General features: G+C 42.4%; 1 protein-coding gene across 3 annotated transcripts in view; it reads left to right on the top strand.

Annotated features, from left to right (window-relative positions):
* CORIN (corin, serine peptidase) overlaps positions 1-13,100 on the top strand; it is a 272,355-nt gene that overhangs the window by 42,776 nt on the left and 216,479 nt on the right. For all 3 annotated transcript variants that reach the window (XM_019481201.2, XM_019481202.2, XM_059721699.1), the window contains one exon: positions 2,993-3,439. In XM_019481201.2, the coding sequence (XP_019336746.1) occupies positions 2,993-3,439 (447 nt within the window). The remainder of the gene's footprint in view (positions 1-2,992; positions 3,440-13,100) is intronic.

Here is a 13,100-nt window from a genome sequence, read left to right as displayed (position 1 = left end):
TTTGCCAATAACCCTTCAGATTTTTCTCTGGTTAATGCCAGTTGTTCAATTAAAATGACACAATTAAAGTGAGATTAAGGAAACAGGAAATAAGTTTTCCATATTCCTGGTCTCTTTGGTTCTTTTTTTCTTCTTAGCAATCTTTTTGATATCCACAATTTTTTCAGACTAATGCTATCAATCTTAGGTCACCTATAGTTGTGTCTTTAAAGAAATACCTCCTGTCTAGCTCTTCACTCAAAAGCTTGGGTAGTCTGACTTCATGTAATTTAGTTGAACTCCAAAGTGTGTAAGGGAACAAGAAAGGCCAGTAAAGGGAATGGTAGGGAAAAGAGGGCTGAGAGAGGTAGAGAATTCTGAGGCATTGATGCATGGGTATGTGGGGCAGGTGGAGAGTTTTGTGGAGAGGACACAGTGACTGAAAGAAGGAAAGATGGTGGCAGAAAGATTAGAAAGGAACAATACTTGGCAAAGATTGTAATTTTGGTGAATATTACAATTGATCCAAGACTGAGGGTGAAGAGGTGTATGGGAAGGGAGTTAAATAGCATATCAGTGTGAAGGCTGAAGTTCCTGGAGATGAATCATAAGGTTAGAAAGGACTATAATGATCATTTAGTCCAACCATCTTCACTGATGCAGGATTCACTATTTCTAAACCATCTCAAATGGACACCTCTCCACTCCTTTTGAAACCTCCAATGAAGGAGATGCTATAGCTTCCTTAAGCAGCTTATTTGATTGTCCTTCCAGTTAAGTTTTTTTCTGAGATTTGGTAGTTCTGAGGTGATGTTGAACATCCCGAGGTTTGACCTATATGTGCTTTCCTGTGATTTATAGCCACTGCCACATGTCTTGCCCTCTGTGGCAAGGGGGAGATAGGTGAGGAGGAGAACAGGTGAAGGTGCAAGGTTGTGAAGGAGATTCAATGACAGAATCAGAAGAAGAACCACAGTATTTGCCTTGAGTTCAGGGGCTTAAAGAGCAGATATGAAGATTTAATTCCTACCAATGCACTATAAGTTGTTATGACCTGTGTAGTCTTAGGGGCTGAGTGCTGCAGTAAGTCAAGGAAGAAAGATCTCTAGGAAGAAGACTAGAGCTGAGAAGAGAACCAAAAGATTTTTTTCCCTTCTTGCTATATACAACCTAGTTAAAGGAAACTACATTTTAAACCTTTGCTTTAAACATTAGTTTTACAAGAAAAACCTTGTTGCATTTGTGTGTAAAGAGAAAGGCATTTTTCACAATTACTTCTCTGTTTTGTAATAACATGCATCAGAAAACTGTTTTTAACTTGGCATTGGAGGTAGCCTGCTGGAATATGGCAGTAGTCTGTCACATAGCTATTATCCATTCTCTTCTCTACGCTGATACTGAAACAGTTTGAACTAGAGAAGTTAAAAGCAAGAACGGCCATGATCTGCGATTGAAAAGGCAGCATAACCTTGGAGCTGTAGAATACCTGAATGGTAAAAACAACTGTACAGAAATAAGACTTTTTCAGTGGAATACATGCTGCTGAGCACTGTCACATTCCAGCATTTGATGAAAAGACAATAGGAATGGCTATAAATAATACTGATATTTGCTAGTGGTGTGATGAAGAACAGCTGATTAAATATTTGATGTGTTGAGGAACTGTATTTAATTATTTGTAATGGAGGCTCATCTACACATGGCCGTACGGCCCCGTTGTTACTGCGCTGTCATTTAGTACTTCCTTTTGGCTGGCAGCACACAGTTATTTTTGGCTGTTATATAGCAATGGAGCATGTTGCTACAGCAGTGTAGTAGAGGATGCACGGATTTTGCTAACAGATGCTGTGGCACTGTAGCATGTTGCTACGGCGCCATAGCATCTTGTATAGATATGCTCAGAGTGTATTTTTCTATTTTTGCATTGATATTGGTATAGTTTCTTAAACAGAAACAGCCGCAAGGCACAACTCCTTGCAAAAAAATTGAAGTACTATATATACTTTAATTTAATTTAGAAAGTAATGTGCTAGAAATTATTATATTTATAACATTACTACAACATTATTAGTTTTATATATGTTATTAGTTTATATATCTAATAATTTCCAGCACATTAATATTTTCCTGTGTATAATTAACATGGTTTCATGATTAAATCCTTCTGTAACAACTATGGATTATCTTCAGATTCTCTTATTTGCTGAGTTCAATTTTCTGATGTATATAGAGCCATATAATCATCTTGGTTCACTAGTATTCTGTTGGAAAGCAATTTACATATTTTGATTTATGAACTAATACTTATTTGCTAGTATCAGACACATAAAGGTAAATATAATGGAAGTTAGTAAACTGTAAATTGATAGGAGTGATGTTGACTGTCTTGAATACTGAATATAAACCTGTTTTTTTAAACATCCTCTTGAGTGTTAGAGAAGAAAGCCAAATAACCCATGAATCTATTTGTAGCACTGATATTTAAATTGCATAATACTATACATAGAAAACAATGTTACTGAGTTAAAAATATATCTTCTATGAAACTACAAAGTAGCCTTCTAAAAGATTCAGCTGGCACTATGAAGACAAGTAATGATGCTATGGAAGGAAAAATATTTCTAGTCTAATTATTACAATGATGGTTAAATGAAGGACACATCATGCCTCCCCCACTATATAATCTGAGCTCAATGACTTCATTGTGGGTAAGGCTAAAATATTTTTAGTCTGCAAGGACTATTTATCTTTGTTAGACAGTAGGTTATTAGGATACTTAAGCAGTGATTCAGGTTTTAATTTGATGATTATTATTTACTTTATTTGTTTGCTTTTTTGAAAATCTTACTGTATTTGCATTTGATCTGAGAGACTTTAAAAAGAGAAAACATAATTTTCATAATTATTATGAGTTATGAGGGAGATTAGCAATTTAACATGAATCAGCAAACCTTTGAATCTTTGGAATAATCATGGCAAATGTGATAATTTTTGCAATATTTTTTTCTTCCAGGTGTGTTAGAAAAGACTTGCTTGTATTCAAATGGGAGTGATATCCTAGCCACGAATGGTGACACCCCAACATCTGACATTCCTTTGCCAAGTATGGTTGAAAATATTTCAGGCGTGGCCCCTACAGTGGATCTCAACATGCCTCAGTCCTACTGGACCACAAGTCCCTTATCCCATGTTGATAAAATGCACAAAAATACCAGTTTATTCAGAGAGGCTGTACAGGAAATTTCACTGAGTCCTGTTACAGAAGCCCCAGGGTTCAATTCTGGATCTACAGATGATGATAATTTGACTGAAGCCCCTGAACACAACTCCTCTGCTGTTACAGTGGAGGAAATTCTTTGGTCCGCAGACACCTCCACCCAGATCACAGACAGGATGTCTGTGCTACCAACATTAAGTCCTACTCACTCAGCTGCATCGCAGGAAATGGATCTGAAAAAAAGTAAGAGCATCTTTAATTTTACTCCACAATTATACCACAAAAACAAACAAACAAAAAGACTTTGGAATTATGACTGGACTGCTTTCTAAGCCCATGAGTTCTGTGAAATAGAAGCCCATTCTTGAAAAATTTCATCCTGTAGATTTCATGTTTTAAGGAATCAGTTCCTCACCAGAACATGTAATCAGCCTTGATGAGTAAAAGACCAGAATGTCTTTCAAGGTTAAATCATTTTTTCTTTGACTGCAACTGACAGTGTGTGACAATTGTGCATGTTTACTAGGGCTGAAATTGAGTTATTGCAGATTCTAACCTTGGGTATGTGCAGACATTTGGGGAGGTTAGATCAAGTTAAAAAAGGCCACCCAATCTAAGATAAATTGAGATGAGGAAGATTAGCAGGAAGTGGGTTGGAGGGGATTGAAAGGGCACGGGGTCTGTAGGGGGATCAGAGGAATCAGAGGATAAATGGGGTTGGGGGAATTGGGAAGATCAGTGGGAAGTAGGATCTGTGGGGGGGGCTTGAGAGGATCAGGGGGCTAGCAGGATCTGTGTGGGGGCTTGGGGAGATTGGGGGGGCCTCTCTGCCAACCCCTCCCTCAGCCCCCCGATGCTGATGAATCATAGAAGTAGGGTCGGAAGGGACCCTGTAGATCTTCGAGTCCAACCCCCTGCCTGGGCAGGAGGAAAACCGGGCTCAAATGACCCCAGCCAGGTAAGCATCAAGCCGCTTCTTAAAGACCCCCAGGGTATGAGCCAGCACCACTTCCCTTGGAAGTCGGTTTCAGATCCTAGCCGCCCTGACTGTGAAGTAGTTCTTATGGATGTCTAATCTAATCCAGTCCCACATAGTGATCCTAGGGCCAGTTTTATTAGTGTTCACAGGTCCTGGGAGCCTGACTGAAGTAAGTCAGGGTGGGGGGAGGGGTAGGCAGATTGGGGAGCTAGCAGATCCTTGAGGGGGGGTTGGAAGGATGTGGGGGCTCTCTCCCCAAGTCAGTGTAGATTTTTCACCTTATAGACCAGGGGTTTTCAATAAGTGTACCCCTGGCAGAGGGATGTGGAGTTGTGGGGGGGGTGTGGCATGCAGCCAGATGTGGAGCGGGGGTGGTGGCAGTGGGGGCTGGACGTGGAGTGGGGGGTGGCAGTGGCCGCACACAGAGTGGCGGCAGCACAGAGTGGTAGGTAGCTTCCCGCTGTCCCCACCACGTCCAGCCAGCCAGGCAATGCCCGTGTAGCCTGCAAAGGGTTGTTGCTGCTCTCGCCCTGCCCCAGCATGGCTTCTGGGAGGTAGCCGTGTGGCATGATGGGTACCACCACTTCCTCCCCACTCACTTGTGTGTACCTAGGGCCCTCCCAAGTACCCCTGGTTGACAACCCCTGCTATAGATTAACCAAATAAATATATATATAGCCTAAGCTTTTGTGAGCTGAAGCTACTTCATCAGATGCTGTGAAAGGATGTGCAGAAAGCAGACTATAAGAAGGAGAGAGAAAACAGAATACAAAAGAGAAGGGAAGGAGAGAGAAAAGAGGGAGAGAAAAGTGGGGAGATGGGGCAGTACTGGAAGAAACAAACAAGCGGTAAACTCATAGGAGCAAAGGAGTCACAAAAGCTAATCCAGTTCATGGGATAAGACACTATAGTTCCTGTTTAAACCATACTTAACAATCCAGTCCGTGGATGGTTTCTTGTTCCACAATTTCCTGTTCAAATCAGGGTTTAAAGGTTTGCTCTTTGAGAACAGCCACCTTTAGGTCAGCAACGGAGTATCCAGGGAGGTTGAAGAGTTCTGCCACACGTTTGCATGTCTTTCTGCAGCTGATGTAAAGTGTTTGTTCATTTTGTAGTGATTGGCCAATCTGTCCAGTAGGCAGTAGAGGGACATTGTAAGCAGATGAGGGTGTAAATTGGTGGAGTGGCAAGTGAATGAACCTCAGATGTTATAGCCAGTGTTATTCAGTCCAGTGATGATGTGGTCTGTATTGATTTTAGGGTACAGAAGGCATCTGGGTCCATTGCCTTGGTGAGACTAGGAGTTAGAGCCTGTTGCTTGAGAGATGCCATTTGAGATTGAGGAGCTGCTTGTGAGCCAGAACAGATTTGTCCCCCACGAATACTTTGAGATGGTTATCTGTTTCTAGGAAGGGTTGGAAGTCATTAATGATGTGTTTAAGATGTTCAAGCCAGGGGCTGTCGGTGACAACCAAAGGGACTCTGTCTTTGTGCTCAGGTTGATATCGTAAAAGGTCAGTGTCAGGTCTGAAAAACCATCCCAGCCAAGTGTCCGTGTAAACTGCCCATGAAAATTTCCAGGGATGGAGATTCTATGTGTTCTCTAGGTAGCCTGCTCCAGTACTTAACCACCCTCACAGTCAGAAAGGTCTTCCATTTAATCTCCAGCCTAAACTTTCTCTGCTGCAGTTTGAGACTGTTACCCTTTGTCCTGTACTCTAGAGCCACAAAGAAAAACTTGTTTCCATCCTCTTTGTTCTTCTTGGAGTGAAACAAAACCAGGAAATATTCTGCAAAAGGTACTTCTGTTATCTGTCCATGGAAGATGAGTAATAAACCACTTTCAGAATTTTTTTAAAGAACTTTACCTGTAAATTACCTAATATCACAAATAATTCTTGTTTTCTATTTGCAAATATTTTTCAGGTCTAAATTCCTCTGGAGAGACAATGAGACAGATTTGCTTCTGTCCTATGCACTGTGGTATTTTCACAGATCTTTTTTAACACTCTGACTGTGGGCCTGCTTACTAAATGGGTGTAATTTCTTTTCCTGAAACTAGCCTTCTCTTCCCTGAATTTACAATGTAATTGTATACAAACAAATGACTAGTTGGGTACAAGTATTTGCTTCTTTTGCTATTGTGGATCACCATCACTGTATGGAGGAAAAGTACAGAAATGTAATGGCCCATTACAGATTTGGAATTAAATATTTCCTCTATGTGCTGTTGTTGAAGTTTATCTGCTAAAACTGAAAAAGTTAGAGCTGGCAACTTAATGTTGAATAAGATCAGATGCTTAGTGTTTGACATGCTCTTCCTCACTTTTGACCATTGGCTAGGGACAGACATTACACATAAACCAGTTTAAGTGATCAGAAACTGGTTTAAACCTGTAAGAGAACAGATGGTCAGCACACATAAACCAGTTTGAAAATGGATGAAACCGTTTTGAGAGAAACCTAGTTGAATGAAGTGTCAGACTTAACTGATTTGGCTCAAACCAGTTTATGCAATACCCATCCCAGACCCCTTGCTGGTTTAAGATAAACCAGACACCCCCAGCATCCCAGCATGCTCTTTGGGCTGGGCGGGGCTCTCTGCTTCACAGCAGAGCTGGCCCCTCCCCTCTGCTCCCTGGCTGGAGCTTGGCAGAGACTTGCAGACACAGCAGGGTCTGCCTGGCTTCCCCATGCCCCCCCCACCCCCCAACTCACTGCTTAAGCAGAGAGTCCCCCTCTCTCCCATCTCCTCCAGCCTCACAGCCCCTAGGCATGTGGTATGCTAGCTAATGCTGAGAGGTGTCCGAGTGTGTCTTCCTGTCCCAGTGAAACTGGAGAGAGACACAGCACAGTGATTGCTTAGAACTATCTGGAGCTAATCAACAGGTCAGCGGGTAAGCTTTTTAACAGTTTGGAGTAATGGAGAGAGCCTATTCTTTTGCTGATGAGATGATAATCAATGTTACCAGCCTCGTGCTGGCTTGCTTGCCTGTTGGTTTGCTGCAGCCAGTATAAAGTAGTAGGGAGATGGAGATTGAAAAACTCCATATCATCAACAGATGCATGCACTGCGCCCCACCTCCCTTGTCCCAGAGTGCTAGCAGGGGGCTGTTAGGATCTGGCAACACTCTCACCCCTTGAGCAACCAGTGGGGAAAAGCTTGGGACTGTGCAGGCAGACCTCCCTAATCAGAGGTCCTGTGAGGGCCTGCCCCCCCCCCCCCCAGCTCAGTTCTGCTCAAAGGAAGGGAGGGCTGCTCTCGTGTCCCCTAGCTTCTAGCCTGAGCCACTGCAGGCATACACCTGAATTTCCTCAGTCCAGAGAAAATGTCTGTCCAGTTACAAACTGGTTCAGCCTAGCCAGGTTAGACTAACTTGCAAAGGATTGAATCAGTTCAGGCTCAGGCTTTTTGAATGTCTGTCCCCAGCCTTGTAGTGTAGGGTCCAAACATTTTTTTTTTTTTTGTTGGGTCATGGTATCTTCTTGGTAAATTCTCACTAACTGTAACATAAACCACATTATATAAAACTCCCTATGAGTGTACTGAAATACTTAATCATCAGGTTTAGAAACCTAGACTTCCTAGAAATATGGCTAACAGAATACTGCATTCTAATTTTGCACTTCCTGATAGAATGAACCTTTTATAGATAGATAAGGGTGTTTTAAGAATAAGCGTGCTTTTTTGGGGTTTTTTTTTTTTTTTGTTAGGGCATTAGTACAGAACTAGTAGTACAGCTGAAGCTGGTTTGTATCAACTTAACTGTGCATTCCAAAACTTTCGGGAATATAGGAATAAACTGTTATTCCTTTGAATAATTCTTGAGGCCTCTAATTGAGTTTGTTCTGCTCTATTTTTAGTAGCTGAGGTAAACCAGTCAAAGCAGCAATATGAATGTAGCTAGTCCTGGACGGAGAGGTGGGAGGGGTCAGGGGGATGGCAGGATATATTAAGTAAACATGGTTTCTTTGTGGTTTTTTTATTTTTACACAACAAAAATAAGTTTCTTCAAATCATAATTCTGAATTACCCATGTGTCCAATTGTTTTTGTTGGTTTGCTTGATCATCGGTAAATGCAACATTTTGTAAGTTTCCTTTGCTCTCCTACCCCCAACCATAAGTTACTATTGCAAAACTTGCCAGCCTTAATTCTAGCTCATACAGTTCTTCTTTGTCATTTAGCTTAACATTAAAAGCAAATATGCCATGCATTAGAAACTGGGGAGCTTTGTTGCTAGACAACCTGTAGAATCCCTATACTCCACAGAACACTACAGGCAAGCAAGCCCAGGATTCTGCTGAGCATTAGTTCTGCATGGTTCTTGGCTGCCTAGCTCCCACAAGGCCTCTGAAAATCAGCTCCTTCTGCTCACCTAGTCTCCCTACCTTGATCACTGCTTTTCCTTTCAGCATTGCTCCCCTGGAAATCTCTGAAGTCTCCATGATTTACTGTGGGCTTTAGTAGCTAGTTGTAGGCAGATTTCTGATTTCAAACCTGAAATCCAGATACAGAACTGGGGAACAAGGGAGACTTGGGTATAAGGAAGAGCTTTGGTATAAGGAAGAAAGAGCAGAGTGGAGTTCCGAGAGATGTAGCCCAGGGTGCAAGCGGAGGTCAAAAGCCAGAAGAATTAGAGCCAGATAATGAATTCCAGGGAAGATCCAAGAACAGGCTCAGGGAAAGCCAAAAACAAGTCAGTAGCTAGAGTGATCAGAGAGCTGGTACCAAGTTCCAGAGGAGATCCAAGAGCGAGGTCAGGAAACCCAATACTGAGTCAGGAGCCAGGAGAACTAGAGACAGCAGTGAACACGAGCCTTTCTGTAGTAGACGGTAGCTGTTGTCAAGGTATACCTACTGCCTGAGGCTATAGGTGGACTTAAAAGGGCTGTGTGGTGCTCGCAGAAGGCAAGCCAGTCACAGAGAACCGGGGCAGTTGCATTAGCCAGGGATTAAGGTCTGGTGTGGAAGCTCAAGAGCTTGGCCTGGCTGTGTCGGACTATCCAGAGATCCTGACAATTGGCCTGCCTGGGACCCGAGCCAGGTTGATGTGGCTTGCTGCTCCAAAACCCTGCTGACTGCTGGCATAAGGCGTGAAGCAGGGAAGGAAGTGGGGCATGCTGTGGACCTCTATAGTACTGGGTAAAAAAAATCCATATTTGCGGGATGCATCTCCAACTCTCTGCGACGCCACCATTCTTGCCTCCAGGGATTTCAACTTTTATCGAGCCTAATTTGCATAAAATGAAAAACGAACTTTTCCAGCGAGGAGATCTTACTCCGCACTTCAGCTGTCCTGTGAAATACAAATTTTCATTTCTGCCTGAGACAAATTTTACAATCTTTGCATTCTCCTATGCCTGAGGAAAGGTGTGTTTGCTCCAAACCCTGCAAATAAAAACTTTCTCCCCCACTTTTTTTGCAAATGCGTAGTTGGTCTAATAAAAGATATCACCTCTACCACACTGACTCCAGGGATTTCACGAATTTCTGAATCTCCATGACAAGGCCCTGGGACAGTTATCTGGGGAAACAGCCTACTACTAGTAGTAGTTGTGCCTACAGGTTCTCCAGGCATGAGCAGGGAATCTATGTAGGGCTGCAGAAGTTGATGGGGCCCAGGTGAACATGGTTTTAATTCCATCTCTTGCAAAGGTGATTAGGGGAAAGAGACTGTAAGTGGTTGCACGGGAGAAAAATGTCTGAGAAAGAAAGTAATTAGATTTAAAAAAATGCTTGAGAATGTTCTGTTTTCTTTTCTCTTTATCTTGCTGTCTGTTAAATAGCAAAAACACTTTCCCTTGTCAAAAAGACTTCACTGACTGTACAGCCCCGTATTTAGCTCACAGCTGAATACTCCTACTCTATCTAAATTTCACTAGACTATATCTAATTCCTATCTTAAAGACATAGCATCTTCCTTTCTAACTCTTATTTCTGTGGTTTTTGTGTTAATAGAATCATTAAGGAAAAATTTAGGCTGACCCAGCTTCCTTAATGGCACAGGAGAACAACATGGAAGAAGCTCTGGCTTTCAAATAGCACTGTTCTTGTTTTCAAAGCATTTGACAAAGGAAGTCAGTGTAGGGGCTGGCTGAGAAATTTTTGGCAATTTATTTTTTCATTAAAAATGCTAATTTGTCAAAACCAAAACATTTTACAGTTTGATAGAACTTTAATCAGGAAAGGTTTCCTCTTTCCAAGATGGAATTTCTATCTAGATGGAGAAAGAGAGTGACTCCAAAACTGACACTAGCTTGATGATCAGGGATGTAAGAAACCTTTGCCTGGTTGAGACCAGGGGCTTGAATCTGTGTCCCCACATCCCAGGTGAGTGATCTAACTACTATGCTATTGATTCAGTCTTTCCATATTTCTCAATGAATATCTTTTCCTTTGTGCAAAACAGAACAGCACCAACTAGAAATATTAAAAGAGACCTACTCCAGAATAGCTAGTAACCAGTGGAACCAGCGGTGGAGTGGGTAGAGGAGTTGGTGGTTCCAGGGGTGGTTGGTGGTTTACCACCCCCAAATATCCACTTATTTGGGGGTGCTAAAAATAGCATGGTTGGGCAGGGGGTAAAAACAGCGCAGCACTAGGGCTGTGGAGAGTGGCTGGATTTCCTAGCTTCAGCACTGTGCAGAGAACGCATGCAAACATTCAGTAGGCCAAGTTAACCCTCGCTAGGTCAAGTTGTCCATTCCGATCTAAAGTTGGTTCTCATTTGACAAGAACTAACTTTAGATTGTATGTGCCATTTTTAGGTTGAGTTAAGCCCTGTGAATAAGTGGCTGGGTGTGCAAGCAGAGTGCCTTAAGCTTGGTGATATAAATGTAAATGTGGCAGAGAAAGGAGTGGAATTCAGGTTTTGAGAGTCCCAGTCTAGGGCTTGCTACTCTTATAGAGAGTAGTAAAATCATTATCTTGTTTGTACTGGTGGTGCATTATACTTATTTCTGAGTATATTTTTCTCCTTCCAAAGGTTAGCATTTATCTATTAAGCTTAGTTTAACCAACATTCCCCATGTTATAGCAGAAATGAAGTGAAAATTTTCATCAACATGGTTGTCCTTAGTAAATGCATTAACATACTTTTTAGAACATTCAGAGTTTTTTCTGTTTGCTAGTAGTCTGGAATTAAATTGCAGTTGAGATGGCAGAAATCATGACTTACAAGTCGAAACAACATGTGGTGAATTCCTTCTGAATTCAGAAGCAGGAGAACCTGCCTTTGATCAGTTTGCCTATTCTAATATTATCTTTTAATATGAGAATGTAGGCATAATTTAGGGAAAAAAATTAATATGGTTTGTGAGATACAAAATGTATTAATGAGAAATGTAGTCTGATTGGTTCCCAAACATCTAATTATTCATTACATAATTAAAATAATAGAATCATACAAAGTTAAGGTTAGAAGGGAATTTAGGAGGCCATCTAATCCAACCCCCTGCTTAAAGCAGAACTCTTTTATCCCAGCCCAAGCTTTGTCTAGCAAGGTCTAAACAATCTCCAAGGGTAGAGATTTCACAACCTCTCTGGGTAGCCTGTTCTAGTGCTTTATTGTTCTCCTCATGAGAGTTTTTCCTAATATCTAACTTAGACTTCCCTTGCTGCAGCTTGAGACCATTGCTCCTTGTTCTGTCATCTGCCATCACTGAGAACACTTGCTTCATCCTTTTTGGAACCACCCTTCAGGTAGCTGGTTAAATCCCCCCTCAGTCTTGTCTTCAGGGCTAAGTACAGACAGTTAAAAAGCCTGATTGATTCAGGCTTTACAGGTTAGTCTAAGCTACCCAGATTAAATTGAAACAGAAGTCAGTCGGCATTTACCTTTGACTTGGGTAATGCAGCCACAAACCTGCAGTGGCTCAGGCCGGACGCCAGAGCAAGGGTCTCTAGCTGTATGTTCATTTCCTCTTCCTGCTGCCCCTGAGGTCTCTGGGATTTGCAGTCCAGAATCACAGTATCAGGACTCTGCAGGATTGTTCCCAGGTGCCTCTAGGATTTATAGTCCACAGTTGCAGCCAGCAGTAAGTTTGAGTAGGGGAAAAGGTGTTTAACTCCCCTCCCAGACCCCATCTGGGGTTTGTCTGGAGAGGGCAATCCCCCCTCTCTGCAGACTGGGCTGCATCCCCAACTGGGTTTGCCCCGCCCCCTGTCAGCCAGCCTTCACCTCTCCATCTAGGTAGCAGAGGGGTGGGGCAAGGCCAGCTCTGCTCTCGGGGCAGACAGCCAAGCCCAGGGCTGGAAAGCATGCTGGGATACTGTGATTTAACTTAAACCAGGAAGGGGGCTGGGACAGCACTTTCCTAAACCAGTTTGAAGTAAGTCACTTAAGTCTGATACTACATTCAGCCAGGTTTATCTTAAATCAGTTTCAGCCATTTTGAAACTGGTTTATGTGGACTGAACTTCTGTTTTGTTACAGGTTTAAACTAGTTACTGATCACTTAAACCAGTTTAGGTGTAACTTCTGTCCCTAGCCCTCCAGACTAAATAAGCCTGGTTCCCTCATCCTCTCCTCATAAGTCACGTTCCCCAGCCCTCTAACCATTTCTGTTGCCCTCTGCTGGACTCTCTCCAATGTGTGTCCACATCCTTTTTTTAGTGAGGGGCCCAAAACTGGGCATATTACTGTAGATTTCCTTCACCAATGCCGAATAGAGGGAAAGAATCACTTCCCTGGATCTGCTAGCAATGCTTCTACTTATGCAGCTCAGTATGCTGGTAACCTTTTTGGCAACAAGGGCATACTGTTGCCTTATCTTCAGTTTATTGTCCACTATAACCCCCAGGTCCTTTTCTGCAGAGCTGCTGCCTGGCCAGTCAGCCCCCAGCCTTTACCAGTGCATAGGATTTGTTCTGTCCTAAGTACAGGACTTTGCATTTGTCCTTACTGAGCCTCATGAGATTTAT

The sequence above is a fragment of the Alligator mississippiensis genome, chromosome 2, assembly GCF_030867095.1.
Source record: "Alligator mississippiensis isolate rAllMis1 chromosome 2, rAllMis1, whole genome shotgun sequence".
NCBI lineage: Eukaryota > Metazoa > Chordata > Crocodylia > Alligatoridae > Alligator > Alligator mississippiensis.
This window is presented reverse-complemented; position numbering and strand designations above follow the sequence as displayed.